At 44.6% G+C, this 22,302-nt stretch overlaps 1 protein-coding gene across 1 annotated transcript in view; it reads right to left on the reverse strand.

Annotated features, from left to right (window-relative positions):
• Positions 1 to 313: 313 nt before the first annotated feature.
• lrch4 (leucine-rich repeats and calponin homology (CH) domain containing 4) overlaps positions 314 to 22,302 on the reverse strand; it is a 170,030-nt gene continuing 148,041 nt past the window's right edge. The window contains exons 14-18 of the mRNA XM_084335405.1: positions 15,115 to 15,216; positions 13,365 to 13,462; positions 9,181 to 9,318; positions 6,898 to 6,975; positions 314 to 5,237 (exon numbers count right to left, since the gene is read on the reverse strand). Of these exons, the coding sequence (XP_084191531.1) occupies positions 4,968 to 5,237; positions 6,898 to 6,975; positions 9,181 to 9,318; positions 13,365 to 13,462; positions 15,115 to 15,216 (686 nt within the window). The 3' untranslated portion in view covers positions 314 to 4,967. The remainder of the gene's footprint in view (positions 5,238 to 6,897; positions 6,976 to 9,180; positions 9,319 to 13,364; positions 13,463 to 15,114; positions 15,217 to 22,302) is intronic.

Raw genomic sequence — 22,302 nt, forward strand, 5'->3', positions numbered from 1 at the left:
TTTGTTTCTGCAGTCTATGTCAAAGCGGATATGGTCGCAGATAAATCATGCACCCCTAAGAGCTCGATTTAAGGAGCTCCTTCTGCAAGACAGTGTGAGGAAACACAATTGACCCATCTCAAGCCCCACCCTCTTTTCCTGATCCTCCAATCACAACTGTTGCTTCCCTCGAAGATTATACAGATTCATTCAATTAGTGGACTAAGAATTTCTTTAGCCAAGGACGGTCCCACAGAACACACAGAAGCAGACAAATGCCGTAATGATCAAAGTTCTTCTTTTTCTTTTTTTTAATAATTTCTTTTTACAGTGAGAGGAAGGGGGGAACAGAAAAACAAAACACTTTACATATAAATTTATATAAACTCAGATTTCTCGTTCTCATTAAATACATTGGGTATCATAAATATTACAAAATACAACAGTATTTCTCTTTTGCTGTCATCTTTAAGAATATAGTTCAGTCTAGACCAGTGGAGGAAGTATGTGGTGCTTATAGGGCTTATAGTGCTTATTTTCTTTTATAAAAACATACATTTTGATGTAAACTTTTTTTGTTTTGTTTTGTTTAAAAATTCCATTTTAACAGCGTACTACTTTAAAGGTTGCAAGTAAAAAAAAATTAACAAATGGTAACAGACTGGGAGAGGATGTTTTAACAACAGATCCCTTTCCACTATGACACAGGTGTAAATAAGCCACAACCAAGACGGCCCCTTGTGGCCACTTTTATGCAAGGTGCCCTATTATTATTATTATAATCATCATTATTATTATTAGGTACAGTATAGGTAACTAAAGTACAAAGGATGACATCTTTGTGATTAAGACCTTCTCTGGTGACTTGTGACGTGAAATAGCCGATATGATATATCATGAACTTCCTTTTTGCTTAAGTAGGTGCCTCATTGCAGAGACGTCACTAAGGCTATGTTCACACTGCAAGCCTTAGTGCTCAATTATGATTTATTGCTCATCATTTTTAAGATATGGCCGATATCAGATTCCAGTGTGAACTGGTCCCTGCTCCTGAACTGACCCACATGCGCCAATTAACAATAAAGATCGACGTAGAAATTGTGACAAATGTCAACCTAGAGTGACATAAGTCACATGACTGTTCAGACTGAGGTCGCGTTGCAAAAGATCAGACCTGTATCTGATTTAGTATCACATATGAAAGTGGCCCAAATCAGAATTGAAAATATCAGATTCCTTATGATTTGTGTTGTGGGAAAAATTATTTGGATTCTGAGTCACATTATGAGCCAAGCAATCAGATTTGGGCCACTCTGGTCTGCAGTGTGAACGTAGCCACAATTCTCACAAAGTAAGCAGAGACGCACGACAGAAAACTCAGAGGCCCCTTGGTGTAAGATTAACCCTTTCACTACCACACTAACCTTCTGTAGTGTGGTCGTGAAAGGGTTAACCTTCTCTAGTGTGGTAGTGAAAGGGTTAACCCTTTGTCGTGTGGCAGTGAAAGTGTTAACTGTCTGTAGTGTGGTAGTGAAAGGGTTAACCGTCTGTAGTGTGGTAGTGAAATGGTTAACAGTCTGTAGTGTGGTAGTGAAAGGGTTAACCTTCTGTAGTGTGGTAGTGAACCCTTTGTCGTGTGGCAGTGAAAGTGTTAACCGTCTGTAGTGTGGTAGTGAATGGGTTAACCTTCTGTAGTGTGGTAGTGAAAAGGGTTAACCCTTTGTATTGTTGCAGTGAAAGGGTTAACAATTTGGTAGTGTGGTAGTGAAAGGGTTAACCGTCTGTAGTGTGGTAGTGAAAGGGTTAACCATCTGTAGTGTGGTAGTGAAAGGGTTAACAGTCTGTAGTGTGGTAGTGAAAGGGTTAAGACGGCCTGATAGGATTCAACCATTTAACGACATGTTGAAAACACAAAGCCTTCTCAACCCTAAACATTTTAAGGGGGGGAATTAACCCTATTGGTGAATTGGAGGCCTCTGCTTTCTCCAAGTACAACGATGACAAAAAAACAAGACAAAACATTCTCAAAATAAATAAAAAAACAAACAAACAATAACTTAATTAGTTTACATTTATACAAACATTAAGCAAAGTAGTAAGCTGTGGATTTAAGTGACCGATACCACAACAGCAAAAGAGGAATTTTACATACAAGCTTTGAAAGGATTCTGTACCATCAGTTTGGAAGAATGAAGCAAGCGGGGCGATGGTGTGACAACACCGACCTCTGCTGGTCACAGTCAACATTGCAGACAGAAGAACAAGACGGCCAACAAGTGAGTGAATTTAAAGGCCCAATCTGTGATTTCTGACCACATTAATGGTGGTACAAATTCACATACACATTCTTTAACCTGTAAATAGAAAATACTTTCTAAACCCTGAATGTAAATCTGAATATACATGTGTTTCACTCCAGTGTTTACAAACATGACCAAACATTTATAAAAGTCAAACTCCATGATGGAGTTTGACAGAATGAAGTCAAACTCCATCAAATAGAGAATAAAAGCACGTCTCCATTCTTTTAAAATGTTCATATCTTTTGATGGTGGTGGCTTCCAATTTGCTTCCAATTGGGATCACCGATCGGGCCTTTAAGTGGGTCTTTATTGATAAGAGGCACTAGAGTGTTAATCTGCGTCTTTTTGGCGAAACACGAGGGTTAACCCCTTCAGGGTATCTCTGCATGTGAAGTGATCACATGTCCCTCTTCAGGCAACCGCTATATTTATCAAGGCTTTTAAGAGAAGAAGAAAATCACATTCACAGTTCTGTCTAAATACATTGACCGCATTCACACAGCAGCCATTTTGCTCTTATGACACACTCAGGTTGAACATGAACATGAAATAAGAGCAGAATTTAGTTCTTATGTCACGTTCAGGTTGACCATGAACATGAAATAAGAGCAGATTTTTTTTTCTTATGTCACGTTCAGGTTGAACATGAAATAAGAGCAGAATTTTGTTCTTATGTCACGTTCAGGTTGGGATTCCTTTCCTTTTGGACCCGAGCATGACATAAGAGCAAAATGGCTGCCCATGTGCATTGCACTTCCCCTCTCCGGGCAAGTGGCTGTGCGTTTCGCCGCTCCGCCATGCTGTGCGTAGCTGGGGGAGCTCAAGGCTAAGCTAGGAGACTAAGGCAAGTAGGTTCATGTTGGTTTATTTTTTTTTGTCCATCTCGCACGGCGCATTTTCACATGCTACCGATTCGGCTGCAGATTCTCATACGAGGGGAGGGGGTTTAGCTTATATGTGCCATGTAGGGGCGCATAGTGTCGTTTATAAAAATAAAAAAAAGGTGCTCCGTTTTGTGATAGCGTCTTCCTGGTCTGGTCTGGTCTGTGTTGTGTGTGTATACAGTGTGTTATGGCATCTGTTTTGCGGGTTACGAGTGTTATGTATACTGGACACACACACACTGTCTGTCTGTCTGTCTGTCTGTCTGTCTGTCTGTCTGTCTGTCTGTCTGTCTGTCTGTCTGTCTGTCTCTCTCTCTCTCTCTATCTCTCTCACACACAGCTGTTGGCTTAGTGGGGGCAGCTGCTGGTCCTGTGTGTTTCCGACCCCCCCCCCCCGATCTGTTCACACCGCTCAACAGCTGCGCGGACGTTTCGGACGAGACCTCGGCGAAATGGAATTCTGCAACCAGTAAACGTCTTAGTGTTTGTTTTCATCCGTTCGAAGTGCCAGACAAGGAGTTTTTTTTTTGCATTAAGGATAAGCCAGTCCTATCCTTAGTCCTGTCCTAGGATAATTTGTCCTGTGCGGCACGCCAACACCACGCAGAGAACACTTGGTTTTCTTCAAAGGAAAACTTTAACATTTAGAACTTTAGTTATGGTTCTTCGCCAGACACTTTGCGTCACTACATTCTAGGGATGGGGAGAAACTCGCAAAAATTACTATTCGATAGTCACTAATAGAAAACGAGTTTCCATGTTAATGTACAGTAGGTGGTTTTGTTTTTACTTAATAGCAAATGTGAGATAATCTGACACGCCAGCGAGCTGACTGCTGCCTTTGCTAACAGCTGGCGCTGCATTCATTCTGAATGTTACCTCACTGATGCTTGAAATGTGTGATCTTAGTGAAACTACAGGGCAAACGTACAAAACGTTGCTACCATGTAACATATACTCATCTTTCTTTTCTGTTCTCCCAGCTGCTAACAGACTTATGCTACCTGGCTAGCTAGCGAGCTGTACCCAGCATGCTGTTCAGAGGTGTAACAGTTAACAGGGTCCCCTCTCAATACACTACACAGTGTAGGTGCCGGTAAAAAACAAGGGAAACGATATTTTTTGAGACAAAAACGATATTTGCATAAACTATTAACATTTTTATAATTTAACGACTGAATATTAGAATAATTTGAAAATCGATGACCATCCCTACTCCATTCTGTGTATCCTTTTCGTTTCCCTAAATGGAATGTTGGCGTTCCTCACTGGAAGCACCGGAGAAAGCATCGACCCCCCCCATGGCTCAACCGACGAAGGCTAACGATGCCATTCCATTTTAGGGAAATTAAAAGGAAAAGTGTTCCGTAATTCACAACATGAGGTGAAAAACAATAACAAAATAGAAATCCATGCAACATGTCCCAAGTGTTCCATCAGGTGTCTTCCTGTGAGATCGGCACGTGTTATTTATCTGTAGTCAGACCGTCTTTATAATATATGAGGAGGGGACAACAGAGTGTAGTCAGACCGTCCCATATGGTCCGTGGCTGCTCTCTATATGAGGAGGGGACAACAGAGTGTAGTCAGACCGTCCCATATGGTCCGTGGCTCCTCTCTATATGAGGAGGGGACAACAGAGTGTAGTCAGACCGTCCCATATGGTCCGTGGCTCCTCTCTATATGAGGAGGGGACAACAGAGTGTAGTCAGACCGTCCCATATGGTCCGTGGCTCCTCTCTATATGAGGAGGGGACAACAGAGTGCAGTCAGACTGTCCCATATGGTCCGTGGCTGCTCCCTAGGCGAGGAGGTGACAGTAGAGCGTGTAGAGCAGGGCCATGGCCAGAGCGTAGAACAGCAGGAAGCCTGTGGAGAGCAGCGAGGAGGAGAAAGAAGAAGAAGAGGAGCAGGAGGAGCGAAGGGAAGACGAGGAGGGCGTGGAGGACGAGGAGCCGGGGGTCGGGCTAAGGGCCTCCCCCTCTGTGGCGACGGCTAGCATGGCAGCGACGCAGCGCTGCACAGCGGGCAACTTGCATAAACACACGTCAGAGTACACACACAGCTCCGTCTGGGCGAGAGACAGCAGGCATGAAGGGGAGTAGAGAGAGAGAGAGAGAGAGAGAGAGAGAGAGAGAGAGAGAGAGAGAGAGAGAGAGAGAGAGAGAGAGAGAGAGAGAGAGAGAGAGAGAGAGAGGGGAGAGTGAAGGAAGGGGGAGGGAGATAAAGACATGGGATGGGAAAATGGAAATACAAAGATTGGAGACGGAGAGAGAGTAGAGAGGAGACATAAGAGTAAACAACAGGAATTTAGACACAAACAAAAAAAAGCTACTGAGCTGAAAGCACACAACAAATGAGTCCTGAGATTTTAATGTTTTATTGCTTTTAAGCTTAAGACATAAAACATGAAATGAGCCGCCATGATCAAAAGAGATAATAGATAAAAAGAGGAGAGAACAGAGTAGAGAGAATTTGTATTTAATTTAATTGAGAGTAGACAGGAGAGAAGAGGAGAGGGAGGAGAAAGTAGAGAGAGAAGAGTAGAGAGAAGACAGAGTAGAGAGAGGACAGAGTAGAGAGAGAAGAGTAGAGAGAGAACAGGGGAGAGTAGAGAGAGAGGACAGAGGAGAGAGAGGAGAGTAGAGAGAGAGGACAGAGTAGAGAGAGAAGAGTAGAGAGAGAAGAGTAGAGAGAGGACAGAGTAGAGAGAGAAGAGTAGAGAGAGAGGACAGAGTAGAGAGAGAACAGAGGAGAGAGAGGGGAGAGTAGAGAGAGAGGACAGAGGAGAGAGAGGGGAGAGTAGAGAGAGAGGACAGAGTAGAGAGAGAAGAGTAAAGAGAAGACAGAGTAGAGAGAGGAGTGAGTAGAGAGAACAGAGTAGAGAGGGGAGAGTAGAGAGAGAGGACAGAGTAGAGAGAGGAGAGAGTAGAGAGAGGAGAGAGTAGAGAGAACAGAGTAGAGAGAACAGAGTAGAGAGAGGACAGAGTAGAGAGAGAGAGAGAAGAGTAGAGAGAGAGGACAGAGTAGAGAGAGAGGACAGAGTAGAGAGAGAGAGGACAGAGTAGAGAGAGAGGACAGAGTAGAGAGAGAGAGAGAAGAGTAGAGAGAGAGGACAGAGTAGAGAGAGAGGACAGAGTAGAGAGAGAGAGGACAGAGTAGAGAGAGAGGACAGAGTAGAGAGAGAGAGGACAGAGTAGAGAGAGAGAGGACAGAGTAGAGAGAGAGAGGACAGAGTAGAGAGAGAGAGAGAAGAGTAGAGAGAGAGGACAGAGTAGAGAGAGGACAGCGTAGAGAGAGAGGACAGAGTAGAGAGAGAGAGAAGAGTAGAGAGAGAGGACAGCGTAGAGAGAGAGGACAGAGTAGAGAGAGAGGACAGAGTAGAGAGAGAACAGAGTAGAGAGAGGAGAGTAGAGAGAGAGGACAGAGTAGAGAGAGAGAGGACATCGTAGAGAGAGAGAGGACAGCGTAGAGAGAGAGGACAGAGTAGAGAGAGAGAGGACAGCGTAGAGAGAGAGAGGACAGCGTAGAGAGAGAGAGGACAGCGTAGAGAGAGAGAGGACAGCGTAGAGAGAGAGGACAGCGTAGAGAGAGAGGACAGTGTAGAGAGAGAGGACAGCGTAGAGAGAGAGGACAGCGTAGAGAGAGAGAGAAGAGAGAGAGAGAGGACAGAGTAGAGAGAGAGAGAGAGAGAGAGAAGAGTAGAGAGAAAGAGATGGTGGTGCTCTTACCTCGGGGACTCCCAGCTTGCGGCAGGCAGAGATGAAGTTCTCCACATTGAGGCGGCACTTGGCAGAGCTCAATTTTGGCTGAGAAAAGAAAGGTTTCCATTATGAGAAATGTAAGCTGCACTTAGCTGTTGTTCACAATATTACACCATGTACGCAATGATACTATATCACCCCAAATCAGGAGTAATCTGACCAGGTCATTTAAAAGATTCCAAGTCTTCCACATGAGAAATATCAGCGCCGCCCAGCCTGCCCTATTGTAGTCCGTTTGGTTTGAGACTAGTTTGACATCAGATCAAGTATTAGGTACAGTAGTATGGAGCAGTGGTTCTCGTAGTAGGGCACGGGGACCCCCAGGAAAATGGGGAATAGTTTAATTTCACATGTATTTTTTACTCTAGATATTATTAGTGAGAGAATGTGTATGAGTGACTATTCTGATCTCTCCAGTTATATCTCCCGTTATCTCTTCTACACAGTTATCTCTCCACTGTTATCTCTCCACTGTTATCTCTACACTGATCTTTACACCGTTATCTCTCCACTGTTATCTCTCCACCTACAGTATAGACAGTTTGTCAGATGGCTGTTTGTGCCAATGAAACAGAACTGGCTTTGAAATCTCGCTCTGGAATCCTGCGAGTCGTGAGTTTGTTGCAGGACGCTGGAGGCTGTGGAGCACGGATAGTCCATATGCATTAAGGTATATTGCTGTGTGCATTATGTCCGCAGAGCGAGATCTAATAAAACTGGTAGTGTGTGTGTGTGTCTACTTGTATTTCTATACTACAGGGGACACTGACCTGTTTACACACTCACGCAATGGGTGTAGAGATAACAAAAACACTGCTCCTGGTGTGGGCTGAATGCACTGCATGACTGATGGGAGACACTTTCACTTTCATCGAGCTGAAGAACGTGTAGCGAGTCTTCGAGCTCTGGCTCGTTGTTTGCGTTCGCCACACTATGAGGCTATGCTAAATGACAGGTAATCTCTCAGTGGTGTGCGCGGGCTGAGAGGACAACATCAGGCCCTTTGGGCAAGTTATATTTTGGGAAGGGGGTGAACTTGGGGAGTTTTGATTTTAGTTCTGCACGCAAAAAAAAGAAAGTTCTGCACGTGCGTTCCGTTGGTGGTTCAAATAACGTTGTATTCGTTCGGTACACAGTGTGTACTGAACCGAAGGTCCCGTACAGAAACGGTTCGGTACGAATACGTGTACCGTTACACCCCTACTAAAATCTGATACCAAGAAATGGGTGTAAACTTCCCGAAATCAAAGGAAAGTGATTTGCTCTCTCTAATGAAGAACAATTTATTATATCTCAATAACTTTTGTTCAATGACCCCAAAATGACGTCCAGGTCTATACTGTTCATTAAAAGTAATAGATCGGATTGGTACTCCGTATCGGACGATACTCAAAAGCCCAGGTATCGGGACCGGGACTGAAAAAGTGGGATCGGTTGCGTTCCTAACGACAACTACAACGTCAGGAATGTGGTCAGAAGCGGGCGAGATGAAAACGGTGCGGCTGGGTCACTGGTCAGGGTTCCCACAGACATTGCAAAATGAAATTCAAGGACTTTAAAGTACTTTTCTAAGCTCAAATTTTCATTTTAAAATTGCATTTAAAAGGATACAATTCACTTTTAAATGCTGTTTTTATAGAAATAAAATATAGGATATAGGATCCAATATTTATGGCTTAAAACCAATTTCCGACAATTAGTTACAATAAATAAATAAATTTAAATCTTGATTCAGAATTTTTTTTATCATGGATGAACAAAACTTTCAATGTGAATGGTTGATTTGAATTTCAAGGACTTTTTAAGCACCTTGTTAAAAAATTGGCTGTTTTCAAGGAATTCCAGGCCTTGACTATATTTTGTCAAAAAGCAAGCATTTTAAGCACTTCAAGGTAGGGCTGGGCGATATGGCCAAAAACGTTATTGCGATAAAATTATAAAATAATTTTCATATAACTCGATATCGATAATTATCGTCGATATAATGTCTGTCAAGTTTAATTAACTTATTATGCCCAGCGCCGATGGACGGGCTATTAATAGACTTGTTTTTCTGCTGCGAATGTCTCGAGTTGATGTCGTCATCAGTCCGCGCACGTTAGCAGTTAGCCAGAGCGAGCAGTGTATCCCATGACAAAGTACTAAATATCCCTAAAATACTCTGTTCCGCCCCAATACATTGCAACGACGTCCACCCTTCAAGGACCTTGTGCGAACCCTGTACTACAGACCACTCCTCACGGGACTCACCACTGCAGGGGAGGGAATGTGGATGATTGACACGGAGCGCGGCCGCATTTGATTGGCCAGCTGACAGAGGATGGTGCCATTGGATAAGGCCTCCCCGAGGTCCTCTGGCAGAGTGATCTTCAGCCGAGACTCCAGAATCTGATGGAGGAGGAGGAGGAAGGAGAACTTTGAGTATTACTGACTTTGAGCTGGTGCATATAAATGCCATATCCTGTTTATAAACTATATCCAGAGTATGGAAATATAATAATATGATATCATATTAGGATATAATGACATCCGCTAGGATTCCGAGGCTAGATATGACAGAATACCCGTCAGAATATACCTGCATATATTCATTTTTAAATACTTGTATATTATATATATATTTATTACATGGCGTTTTAACATTCGCCGAAATGCTTGATTGTGATTGGTCAATAGCCCCTGACAGCGGTGAATAATTTTTCGATAACCACTGGTGATTATTGTTTTTCGCAGCTGGAGCAATCAAGCCCACTGACACACACTGTTTCAGTGCAATCAGACACACCTGCCGGCTGCCGGCGATAATAATAATCACTTTATTTGGGCTGACAGAGAGCCACAGAACAACTGCGTCTGCATTTGATCTCGTCTCGTCGATGGTGTAAAATTAATTAGATATATTGTTAGTAAGTTAGCCATGTAATAAGCGGGATAATGTATAGCTATACTCGGTCATTGTGGCAAAATAATTGACCTTCACTGACGTTTTAAAACACCTCGGCGAGGCGCCTCGGTGTTCTAAACTCTGTGTCGGTCAATTATTTTGCGACAATGACCTCGTAGCTATACATTATCCCTTACATATCTGTATATGTCCTTTACCTACTCTTACTAGTTAAATCACTGTCCAGTATACATAATAATAATAATAATGTAACACTGTACATGTAGATTAGCATTATTACTCAGTAGTCCTCATTTATATATATTCCAGTTTAATCACTTGTACATTGTATATCGTTACTGCACTTTACTGTGACCTTTGCACTCTGGTTAGATGCAAAATGTCTCGTTGTACTGTACCTGTGCTGTATGATGATAATGCATTTTAATCTAATCTATTTCCCACCAGCCTGAATACATATATGCCTGTAACTGAATGATGGTCCACCAGCTAGTACTGCGGTCAAGTGAGCCGTCTTTTGCTTTTGCGTGGTCAAACCAGCCGCTCTTGTTTTTCGAGTGCGCGATTAGTTCCAGGTTTACGGTAATGCATTAAAACAAGCCTGGGACGCTGTTGTAATGAACCGACGTGACTTTTGAACACAGTCTCACAAGTAGATCTTACAGAAATACTTAATATGACATTGAATGCGCATCGAATCAATAGGACGTTTCGTATGTGCAGTATTATTGAACATCGAATCAATAGGACGCGTGTAGCTTTATGCCAAGCAAGCAGTGCAAAAATTTGCCGTAGTGGCATGCAGTAATGCGCCTTTCATTTTCCGCCGCCCAGCGCCCAGGTCGCGCGGAAATAGGCTGTCTATTGCCATTCTCTTTGACAAACTCTAACCTTAACCAGCTCCTTAACAACGCCTAAACTTAACCGTTCTAACCTTAACCAACTCCGAAACAATGCCTAACCTTAACCTTAACCTTAGAAATTATATTGCCATTCTCTTTGACAAACTCTAACCTTAACCAGCTCCTTAACAGCGCCTAAACTTAACCGTTCTAACCTTAACCAACTCCGAAACAATGCCTAACCTTAATCGGCGAAAGAATACACGTTAAAAAAAAATCACGTTAAAAAATATTTTCGATGGGATTCGAACTCGCCAGCAAACAAGCCATAGGATCCACAGCCATGTGTCCTAGCCAATTGAGCTATTTGCTAGATACTGAATAAGGGGCGGTGACTGATATATATTGAGCTCCGCTCGTGTCGCATGCGCGGGCACCTCGCGCGAGCACGCCGGCGCACGCACGCACCTGAGCGAGCACGCCGCCGCCGGTGCACGCACGGTAGCATTTGTCTGAAAAGAAGGGCGCTTTACCGCACTAGCGTGCGGTGACGAATGCGGAAGCATTTTTGCACTGCTTGCTTGGCATTAACGTACAGGCCAATAGGACGTGCAGTATATTCGACCACTAAAGCTACAGACAATTCCACAGAGGAACACTTCCGGTGAGGATTTCAAAGTAAAGGATGGCATGTGCTTAATTTCTATTATTTCACAAGTAGTTTATGACACTGCCATGTTTGTACTTAATACTTCTTAAGACTACTTGCATAAATAATATGAACTACTTTTACTGTGTACTTTGAGTAATTTGAGTTTCAAAGTCCTTTTTATAGAACAATGAGCATTTTCGACTAAATTTGATGTGGGATAAAAACCATTTCTCCCATAAGCAGTTTATGAAACTGCCATGGTTGTACTTAGTACTTCTTAGACTACTTGTACAAATTATATGAAATATTTTTACTGTGTACTTTTTGAGTAATTTCAGTTTCAAAGTCCTCAGAATCAGCAAAGTTAGTCGAAAATGCTGATTCTGAGGACTTTGAAACTGAAATTACTCAAAAAGTACACAGTAAAAATATTTCATATAATTTGTGCAAGTAGTCTAAGAAGTACTAAGTACAAGCATGGCAGTTTCATAAACTGCTTATGGGAAAATATTTTTTTGAGGGAGTGTGGGGGGGGGGGGGGGGGTGTGAGGGAGCGTGGGGCTGTGTGTGAGGGAGCGTGGGGGGGGGGGTGTGAGGGAGCGTGGGGCTGTGTGTGTGAGGGAGCATGGGGGGGGGGGGGTGTGAGGGAGCGTGGGGCTGTGTGTGAGGGAGCGTGGGGGTGTGTGTGAGGGAGCGTGGGGCTGTGTGTGAGGGAGCGTGGGGGTGTGTGTGAGGGAGCGTGGGGCTGTGTGTGAGGGAGCGTGGGGGTGTGTGTGAGGGAGCGTGGGGGTGTGTGTGAGGGAGCGTGGGGGTGTGTGTGAGGGAGCGTGGGGCTGTGTGTGAGGGAGCGTGGGGCTGTGTGTGAGGGAGCGTGGGGCTGTGTGTGAGGGAGCGTGGGGCTGTGTGTGAGGGAGCGTGGGGCTGTGTGTGAGGGAGCGTGGGGCTGTGTGTGAGGGAGCGTGGGGCTGTGTGTGAGGGAGCGTGGGGGTGTGTGTGAGGGAGCGTGGGGGTGTGTGTGAGGGAGCGTGGGGGTGTGTGTGAGGGAGCGTGGGTGTGTGTGAGGGAGCGTGGGGGTGTGTGTGAGGGAGCGTGGGGGTGTGTGTGAGGGAGCGTGGGGGTGTGTGTGAGGGAGCGTGGGGGTGTGTGTGAGGGAGCGTGGGGGTGTGTGTGAGGGAGCGTGGGGGTGTGTGTGAGGGAGCGTGGGGGTGTGTGTGAGGGAGCGTGGGGGTGTGTGTGAGGGAGCGTGGGTGTGTGTGAGGGAGCGTGGGGCTGTGTGTGAGGGAGTGTGGGGGTGTGTGTGAGGGAGCGTGGGGGTGTGTGTGAGGGAGCGTGGGGGTGTGTGTGAGGGAGCGTGGGTGTGTGTGAGGGAGTGTGGGGGTGTGTGTGAGGGAGTGTGGGCTGTGTGTGTGAGGGAGTGTGGGGGTGTGTGTGAGGGAGCGTGGGGGTGTGTGTGAGGGAGCGTGGGGGTGTGTGTGAGGGAGCGTGGGTGTGTGTGAGGGAGCGTGGGTGTGTGTGTGAGGGAGCGTGGGGCTGTGTGTGAGGGAGTGTGGGGCTGTGTGTGAGGGAGTGTGGGGCTGTGTGTGAGGGAGCGTGGGGCTGTGTGTGAGGGAGTGTGGGGCTGTGTGTGAGGGAGTGTGGGGCTGTGTGTGAGGGAGCGTGGGTGTGTGTGAGGGAGCGTGGGGGTGTGTGTGAGGGAGCATGGGGGTGTGTGTGAGGGAGCGTGGGGGTGTGTGTGAGGGAGCGTGGGGGTGTGTGTGAGGGAGTGTGGGGGTGTGTGTGAGGGAGTGTGGGCTGTGTGTGTGAGGGAGCGTGGGGGTGTGTGTGAGGGAGCGTGGGGGTGTGTGTGAGGGAGCGTGGGTGTGTGTGAGGGAGCGTGGGGGTGTGTGTGAGGGAGCGTGGGGGAGGGAGCGTGGGGGTGTGTGAGGGAGCGTGGGGGTGTGTGTGAGGGAGCGTGGGGCTGTGTGTGAGGGAGCGTGGGGGTGTGTGTGAGGGAGCGTGGGGGTGTGTGTGAGGGAGCGTGGAGCTGGTCACCTACCCTGCGTAGCTGGATGATGTCGGGCCTCTCCTCCCTTGGAGAGCGCAGTGTAGTGCGAGACTCACTCCTCCCATAATCCACCAGGCTCAGGACTGACCCTGACAAGCGGAGACACTGACCATGAATAAAAGGACTTTGCTATGAATAAACCATTTAATTGCTATGAATAAAAGGACTTTGCTATGAATAAACCTTTTAATGGCCATGAATAAAAGGACGTTGCTATGAATAAACCTTTTAATGACCATGAATAAAATGACTGTGTTCATGATTTCACGTTCAATGGCCATGAATAAAGCACTTTGCCCATGAAAAGTACTTTCACTACACACGTCTTCAGACTGACTTCTGTCAGTAGGGCTACTAACACTAGATCAAAAAAAATTGATGTTTATTTTCACCTCTATAGCTTAGGACATTTCAAGATTTCAAGATTCAAGATTCAAGAGTTTTAATTGTCACGGCATACAGGTATACAATGAAATGCGGCTGGTCTTGCCCGCGACGATGTGCAATACAGTGGTACAACATATAATAGAATCCAATAAAATACAGTGGTACAACATATTAATAGAATCCAATAAAACAGTGCAATAAACAGGTACATGGTGTGCCATCTCGGTATCTGTACATTAGTATTTACAGAGCATATAGGACATGCTAGTTAGCTTTAGTAGTGCAATACACTGTTCCTGATGTTATACTATTTTAAGTGGCCTTTCCTCTGGCCATAAGTGTGCGTGTGTGCGGCATGAGTGTTAAAGTGGCTGCTAGTGTGTGAGCGTGCTCAGCGTGCGTGTCGTGTATGTACTTGTGTGTGGATAGTTCAGTTTCTGTGTCTCTCGATGTTCATTGTTCAAGGCTCTGATGGCCTGGGGGAAGAAGCTTAGCCTAAGCCTCTCCGTCTTAGTCTCTAGAATTCGCAGGCGTCTGCCTGACCTCAGCAGCTGGAACAGGCTGTTATTGGGGTGGTGGGGGTCTTTCATTATCCTGCAGGCTCTGGATTTGCACCTCTTGTTGTATAGAGCCTGCAGGGGAGGTAGCGCAATACCCGTGGTACGCTCGGCTGAGCGCACCACACTCTGTAGGGCCTTCTTGTCCTGTGCCGTGCTGTTCCCATACCAGGCAGTGATGTTTCCGGTCAAGATGCTCTCTACAGCTCCTGAGTAGAAGGACTGAAGTATCTTCCCCGATACTCTGAACTTCCTTAACTGTCTCAGGTGGTAGAGGCGCTGCTTCGCTTTCTTTACTACTGTGCCTATGTGTGTTGACCATGTCAGGTCCTCTGAGATGTGGACCCCCAGGTACTTGAAGCTGCTCACCCTGTCCACGGTAGCCCCGTTAATCCTCAGTGGTGTGTGTGTCTCCCGCTGTCCTCTCCTATAATCCACGATCAGCTCCTTGGTTTTACCAATGTTCAGGAGCAGGCTGTTGTCCTGGCACCAACGTTCCAGTACCTCAACCTCCTCCCGGTAGGCCTTCTCGTCGTTGTCCGAGATCAGCCCCACCACCACCGTGTCGTGTGTGTGTGCATGTGTATATGTGTGTATGTGTGTGTGTGTGAACCTAGTCTAGAAAAGGGCCAAACTAGGCAGATTATGTCTGTGACATTTTGACCAATCCTCCCTTTAAAATAGGCCATTTCAGGGTTAGAACAAGGTTAAGGATTAAGTTTAGCGACTAGAGAATTAACAGTCCTCACAACTATAGAGATACAAGAGAGAGAGTGTGTGTGTGTGTGTGTCTCTACCTGAGGTCTTGACTGCGCAGCGGGAGGACGTCCTGAACAGGAAGCTGTTGGGTTTCTGGGCCTGGCCAGGAGGGGGCGACGTCTTCGGAGAGGACAGACCATCTAAAAACACACACGGGTGCGTCTCATTAGTCAACTAACACACCGTCCCTACTTTCCCTCTGCCCTCTGTAATAGGTAGCGCCACACGTCATTAGGCAGGTTACGAGGCTGAGCGGGGGACTGGAATGGAACACACCTGCCCTTGTGCAGATAACTAGGACATCTAAAGCTCCGAGTCATGAGTCAGAAAATATCACAGACCGGTTAATTTTTGTCTAGGAGTATCATAATTATGATATTATATAAATGGTATTATTGATATAGTTTGTTTACTTACACTTGGATATAGTTTGTTTGGTCATTGGTTCTCGCACGGAAAATGGCAGAAAATCGTAATGCATTCTGGCTACAAATGCGCCTGGAGTGTAACATGGCTGTTGACTCTCGAGTGTAACATGGCTGTTGACTCTCGAGTGTAACATGGCTGTTGACTCTCGAGTGTAACATGGCTGTTGACTCTCGAGTGTAACATGGCTGTTGACTCTCGAGTGTAACATGGCTGTTGACTCTCGAGTGTAACATGGCTGTTGACTCTCGAGTGTAACACGGCTGTTGACTCTCGAGTGTAACACGGCTGTTGACTCTCGAGTGTAACATGGCTGTTGACTCTCGAGTGTAACATGGCTGTTGACTCTCGAGTGTAACATGGCTGTTGACTCTCGAGTGTAACATGGCTGTTGACTCTCGGCTGGATCTCACAAAGTTCACTTGAGTTTTTCATGGTAATGGAACAGTTCTTAACACATTCAGGGCCATTGGGGCCTATCTAATCCCACTCTACTGTATGAGGCCAGCTTTTCATTACAAGTTTTCACTGTGCATGAGGTTGTTTGTAGAGCTAAATCTATATTTTATATTATTGCTATGTGTCCATTGTCATTGTCAAAGAATTTTTTTTCCCATCAATACGTTCCCATTTTATAGCGTCGTGAATATGAACTATATACGCAATGTTCTGGGGTAATTCCTGCAAAGCTAGTTATAGGGCGCTAAGCTAATAACGTTAAATCGATTGGTGTTTCAGCCCTACACAAGCTAGTTAAAAATCTAAATGCATATGGCATATGATCGGTATCATGGTCCACCATGAATGCATGAAAGGGGGGGGGGGCGGGGGAAGTAGTTTCTGATTACCAATATCGGCATTCGTTATTGGTAATCAATAATTGCAACATCATACGCTGACCGGGTGGATGGCTATGAGAACAAGGCCCGATCAGACTGAAATTGACGTCAAATCGCTCTTACCTGTGGCCGGTCGGATTCCAAAAAGAATTTCCCAGTTATTTGATCACCATCTGGTAGATCGATATGTCCATTGGTTGATGCTATATATATTCCTTTACTGCATACTGAATTCGGTGTCGCAAAAAGTATTCCAGGCGATCTGGTAAAGCCATAGCTTCAGGCTAACAGAAAAGCTAACCCGGAATGAAAAAAAAGTGACACCCGGTCTGCAACACGGGAAACTGCATTATCGAGACAGCACCAATACCAGGATCTGGCCGGTACTGCACTTTCGGAGTCCCGATATGCCGTTTCTAGCCAAAATACAGCTCTGTGACATTGAGTAGGATATTAAAATGGAATAAAAGCAAAACTGAGTGGTAACACGTATATATACGTGGCTGGCCTTTTTTTTTTAATACACTTTTTCTCCCCATTTTCAATTTTTTTCCCATCCCAATTTCGTATTTCCAATTCTTCCCCCCCTGTCTTGAATGTTGCTAGACTATGCCTCCCACTGGTCGGCTGTAGTGAGGATAGAAGCCTTGCATCACGTGTCCCCTCCGGTACACGAGGAGGCAGCCTGTCGCATCTTTTCACCGCAGCAGCTCAAACTCTGTGGCGAGGAGTAACGCGTGGGAGGCTCACGCTGCCCCGATACTTCCTGTTTCCGCCGCACCGGCGTCACCCAACCGACCTGTAGGAGTCGCTGTCCACAACGTCCAATCCCCACCCACCGGCTTTCGCACCCTCTAACACTGCCAATTGTGTTAGTATGACGGCCGGCCAAGCCGGTAGCAACGCAGAGAGCTGGGCTCGATACCAGCATCTCCTGCGTTAGTGGCGAGCGCCTTGCCCACTGCGCCACTCACCCGCCCTCGTGGTTGGCCTTTTAAGGATGGCGCCCAATCACGTATTTATACGTGGTTGGCCAGGAATGTGTTAAGGCGAGACAGTACCCCCGAAATCGCCTTTTTCGACGATATTGAGATTGTTATATTTTGCTTCCTTAGCATGTCTTATTTCAAACTAGTGGCAATAAAATATCGAAATTAGTTGTTTATTTTACTTCATTTTGTCTGATTGTGTCCATAGATCACAATTATGTACAATACAGAACTTTGAGGGCGTTTTCCCAAAAATGTGTTTTCTTACGCGCAAGAGATGAAATATATTCATTTCCCTAGCACCTACACAAACCATACTTTCCAAATGTCTTCCCATCTATACCCTGTATCTTTTCACAAAGGGGTTTGTTGATATATCATTCATACCCTGATTTATAGTACATTTATACCAAACAAACTGGCGAAAATTGATTTTTTATGACTGTAGACAGCATTTCCTGATTTATGGGATGATAAAAAGACATAGCCACAATCCCTTCTGTAAAAAGTTCATTGTGTTATGCGTCAACATAATGAAACAACATTTTTGAATCTGGCACCATCCAATGTTGGATGTCTATCCTGGCGATATATGCAAATGAGCGCATATTTAATTAGGTAACGCCCATTTAGCATCTAAACATAAAATCTCAGAAAACTTGTAAAATATTTTTACTTAGTTGTTATGTACATAACAAACTGGGAAAGTTTCATAGTGATATCTATTAAAATATTTGTCTTGCCTATTAGGGGGTACTGTCTCGCCTTAAGACGGCAGCGGGGCGTGTTAAAAAGTTAAAACCTCTTAACACTTGGGGGCCCACATGTGGGCCCTCTTGAGGACGATTTGCCCACCGGCACTTTGCCGACCTCTAGCGGCTCGGGTGTGCATATTCTTTAATGCAATATATAGAGAATTAAAGCCCTATTTGTTGCCTGTCGATAGCCATTTCAGGCGACAAAATCCGTTCAGCGCTTCTCGAGTTACATATGTGCCGATATGTGAGGCGTGTGCCGAAGTAGACTGCAGACTTTTTACTTTTTCAAATACCACTCCCGACTCTCGAGCCTCTACCTCCGTCAAACATTTGGCAATCTCATTTGAAAATGATTGGACAGGGTTGTAACCAATGAGTAGGGCTTTCCAATGGTACCCCACGTGGGAATGAGCAAATCAGGGATCTAGGTGAAAAGTCACAAGCCAAAACAGGAAGAGAATTCTCTGTCGAATGCAATGCATAACTTTTTACCAAAACCGCTTGGAAATGACTGATTTCTCAACGAATTTTTTATGAAATTTGGACATGTAATACACAAGACTTCAGGCTATGGACCCAGGGTGTTTCTTCATTTTTCGGGAAATACTACTTCTGGACTACTAACTACTACAGAAAAACGTTTTTTCTACAACTCAAGTTCAGAACTATGTTACTCTATTTCATTAGCACTAAAAGTTAATTTTCTCAGTCAAACTTCAGAATGTCATCTTTCAAAAGAGGCCAGGCTCATGCATGTGCTATAAATATAAAGTATAGTATTTTAGTTTGCAAAAAAGGATGCAGTCCTCAAAAAAGATGACTAAGATGACTTTTCTGCCCGCTTGTTAAGGACTAATGGAACGCAGCCATAGACTGTACTTCCACTGAAAATACAATTTTAGATTTATTAATTGGATGTGTTGCCTCCATGATGGAGGACCATCTGACTCTTAAGTGGTCTGCACACGGCGGGCGACAGACGTCGCCTGGCGATGTGATCGCCTGTCGCTCAATGACAATCGCTTAGCCCCCCACACCAGAGGCGACCGTTCTCAGGTATAATGAGATGCATAAGCTATGTGTCGCTCTGTTCCCCCCCGGGAGATATAGGAGGATGGACCGCCAGCCGGGACCGGACGTTAGTTTGTCGTGAAGCGAGCGTATATATACAGGGTATCTGCAGGTTTAGCCCAGTCAGATTTAAGGCTTTTTAAGACTTTTTAATGCCACTCAGAATTAAATTTAATACCAATTTCACAATAACAAAATGGCAAAAATCATGCAACGACACCAATTAGTTTAAGTTTAGGGACACGTTGGTCCAAAGATGTTTATTAAAAAATAACTTGGAAACTTAAAAATCTTGAACTTAAAGGAGTAACTGGATTGGATGAATTTCAACAAAGGGGTGACCAAACATAAATAGCAAATATAGCTATACAAAATATACCAGGGGCCAAGCAGCAAGTGCAACAGCCACATTTCCGTCAGAACACATAGGACTGATACCTGTAAGAACACATGATTATCACCATAGGACTGATACCTGTCAGAACACATAACTATTACCACCCTCCCCAGGGTATCAAAAAAGTCAACCAACAAACTAGATTCTTGTACCGGATCTGCTCTCTGGTAAACAAGAATACCCTGAAGACTCTGGCAGGAGCACTCATTCAGGGGTACTACGACTATGCTTGCACCTCATGGTACCAAAGCACCTCAAAGGCACAAAAAACAAGATTACAAACATCACAAAACAAACTGGTCAGACTACTGCTTAACCTCACTCCTAAAACCCACTTTACCCCTGCCCACATTCAAAACCGCTCTTAAAGAGCACCTACGGGAGGCTGCAATTAGAAACTGGGCACCGTAAATGTCCAACGCCCCCCCCCCCCCCCCCCCTCCTAATGTACAGTCTCCTCCCCATCATATGTATATATTTTCTGTTAGGATCTCTGGGTAACAGTACTGTATATTTGCATATGTCACAAATGTAACAGTACAGTTACTATGAATTGAAAATGGGGGACCCTGATGTAAACAAGACGAAAGTCTCTCTGGTCTGCATCCCCTTAACAATTGTGTGTATTGATCTGTTATCTGTTAATACAGTTTTTCATTTATTCATCCAGTCGTTTTGTTTTTGTGGTTTGGTTGAATGAATGAAAACTTTGTTTAACAGATTGCAGAATGGGTACAATACAGTACGGCTCAATACACACAATTGTTAAGGGGATGCAGACCAGAGAAAGACGTTTGTCTTGTTTCCATCAGGGTCCCCCATTTTCAATTCATAGTGACATTTATGACACTCAACATACATGACATTTATGGCATAGGGACATACAGGTATATAGTACTGTTACATTTGTGACATATAAGATATGCAAATATACAGTACTGTTACCCATAGATCCTAACATACATATGATGGGAGGATACTGTACATTAGGAGGGGGTGGGTGGGAGGAAAAAATACATAGTGGGTGACTCTCATCGAACATAAACACAAACGTGTCCTTGTTTACATCCGTGAATAGATTATTTTCAAGTTAAGACCTCAGCTTCAAGTGTTGGCGTGGAGCCGCATGTTATCCAGACTTCTGTTGGTGCAGATGTTATAGTCCTACCTGAGATGGCGGGGCCGAAAAGAAATTCGAAATAGTAGTTTGCAGGCGCCGTTTTTGCAGAGGTACGCTTAGCGCTGCTCAGCATGTGCGACTCGACTGCTCTTTTTTTGTTGTTGCAGCGGGCCTCGTAATGGTCTTTGACTTTGACTGGGACCAACCATCGCGCAAACAGTGGATTGTCAAGCCAGTTCTCGTTAAATTGGCACTTTCCCATATTAACGAGTGCAAATGCTAAACTAAACGTAACGTTATCGCTTCCGCTTCGCCTTGCTAACGTTAGCTAGACTCCACTGAAATTGTTCCCGGCCAACATAAGGACCAGTGTTGGTTCCGCCCCATTCCGGTCTGCGTGATGCTACAACGCGGTCAATAAAAACTCCCGACTTTATCTCCCGTTAACCGTACTTCCCCAGATTTCATAATAAAACATGACATGGCATTTTATCTTTCCTTTCTATGGCATTTTTAAGACCTCTGAAAATGGATTTAAGACATTTTAAGACAAACTAAGGCCTTAATTATTGATAAACCAATTTAAGACTTTTTAAGACTTTTTAAGGATCCGCGGACACCCTGATATAATTAGCAGGTAGCTGTGTTGTGCGTTACGAGAGAGTATTAACCTGTAAAACCCATATTGAGCTGGAATTAAACCATCATATACGAATACAACCTCTCCTCATTCTTCCTGACATTACTGCATGCCTGATCGCTACGATACGTTCACTACCACCAATTGGACAAGTATTGTTATGCAGCTGCTGAAAGAGTGTTTTTTTTCACGGAAGACGCAAACTGTTTTATTCTCAACGATAATTTTCTTTGGACAATAAACCTTACAAACTACATCAGCTGCAGCCTGGACATTAAACTCTGTCAACATCCACAACTTATTTTGTTACCCGAGTATTAAAACACTAGTAGGTGCATCGTGGGGCATTGTTCATTTATTAGTTAATGACAAGCGGCCACTATATCTTCTCAAACTAACGTTATTTATTTAAATTGTTCCCGTTAATAATAATGAACATAAGTAGCATGGTAATAATACGTAGGCTATTGATCAATGAATGTATTGAATGATACATTAAAGGTGTACAAATGATACACCAGTAGAACTTCTGTACTGCTTCTACTGTAGAAGTCATGTTATTTCCTCATTGTCCTGCTGTGTCGCCTCAAAAAATAGGATCGAGGCGATTTTTAGCGAGGCGACAGAAATAGCTGCGCGATGGTCGCTTCAGAATCTCCTGCCGTGTGGGTTCTCTCATTCATAACAATGAAGGCGATACAATTCTGTCTGTCGGCTCGCTAAAAAAATCGGTCGCCTGGCTTAAATCGCTCGCCGTGTGGGGACCCCTTTAATCATAAACACTGTACCATCACTATTATTACTATGTTCTATTATTACTATGTTCTGTTATTATTATTATTATTATTATTATTATTATTATTATTATTATTATTATTATCTCTTCTGCACGTACCTACCCTGCCCCATGATACTATGACATCTGCATTTCTCAGAGGGGATTAATAAAGGAACACTTGACTGGAGTTATTTCCAAGAAAATATAA

This window comes from Notolepis coatsorum (genome assembly GCF_963971535.1).
Source record: "Notolepis coatsorum genome assembly, chromosome: 1".
NCBI lineage: Eukaryota > Metazoa > Chordata > Actinopteri > Aulopiformes > Paralepididae > Notolepis > Notolepis coatsorum.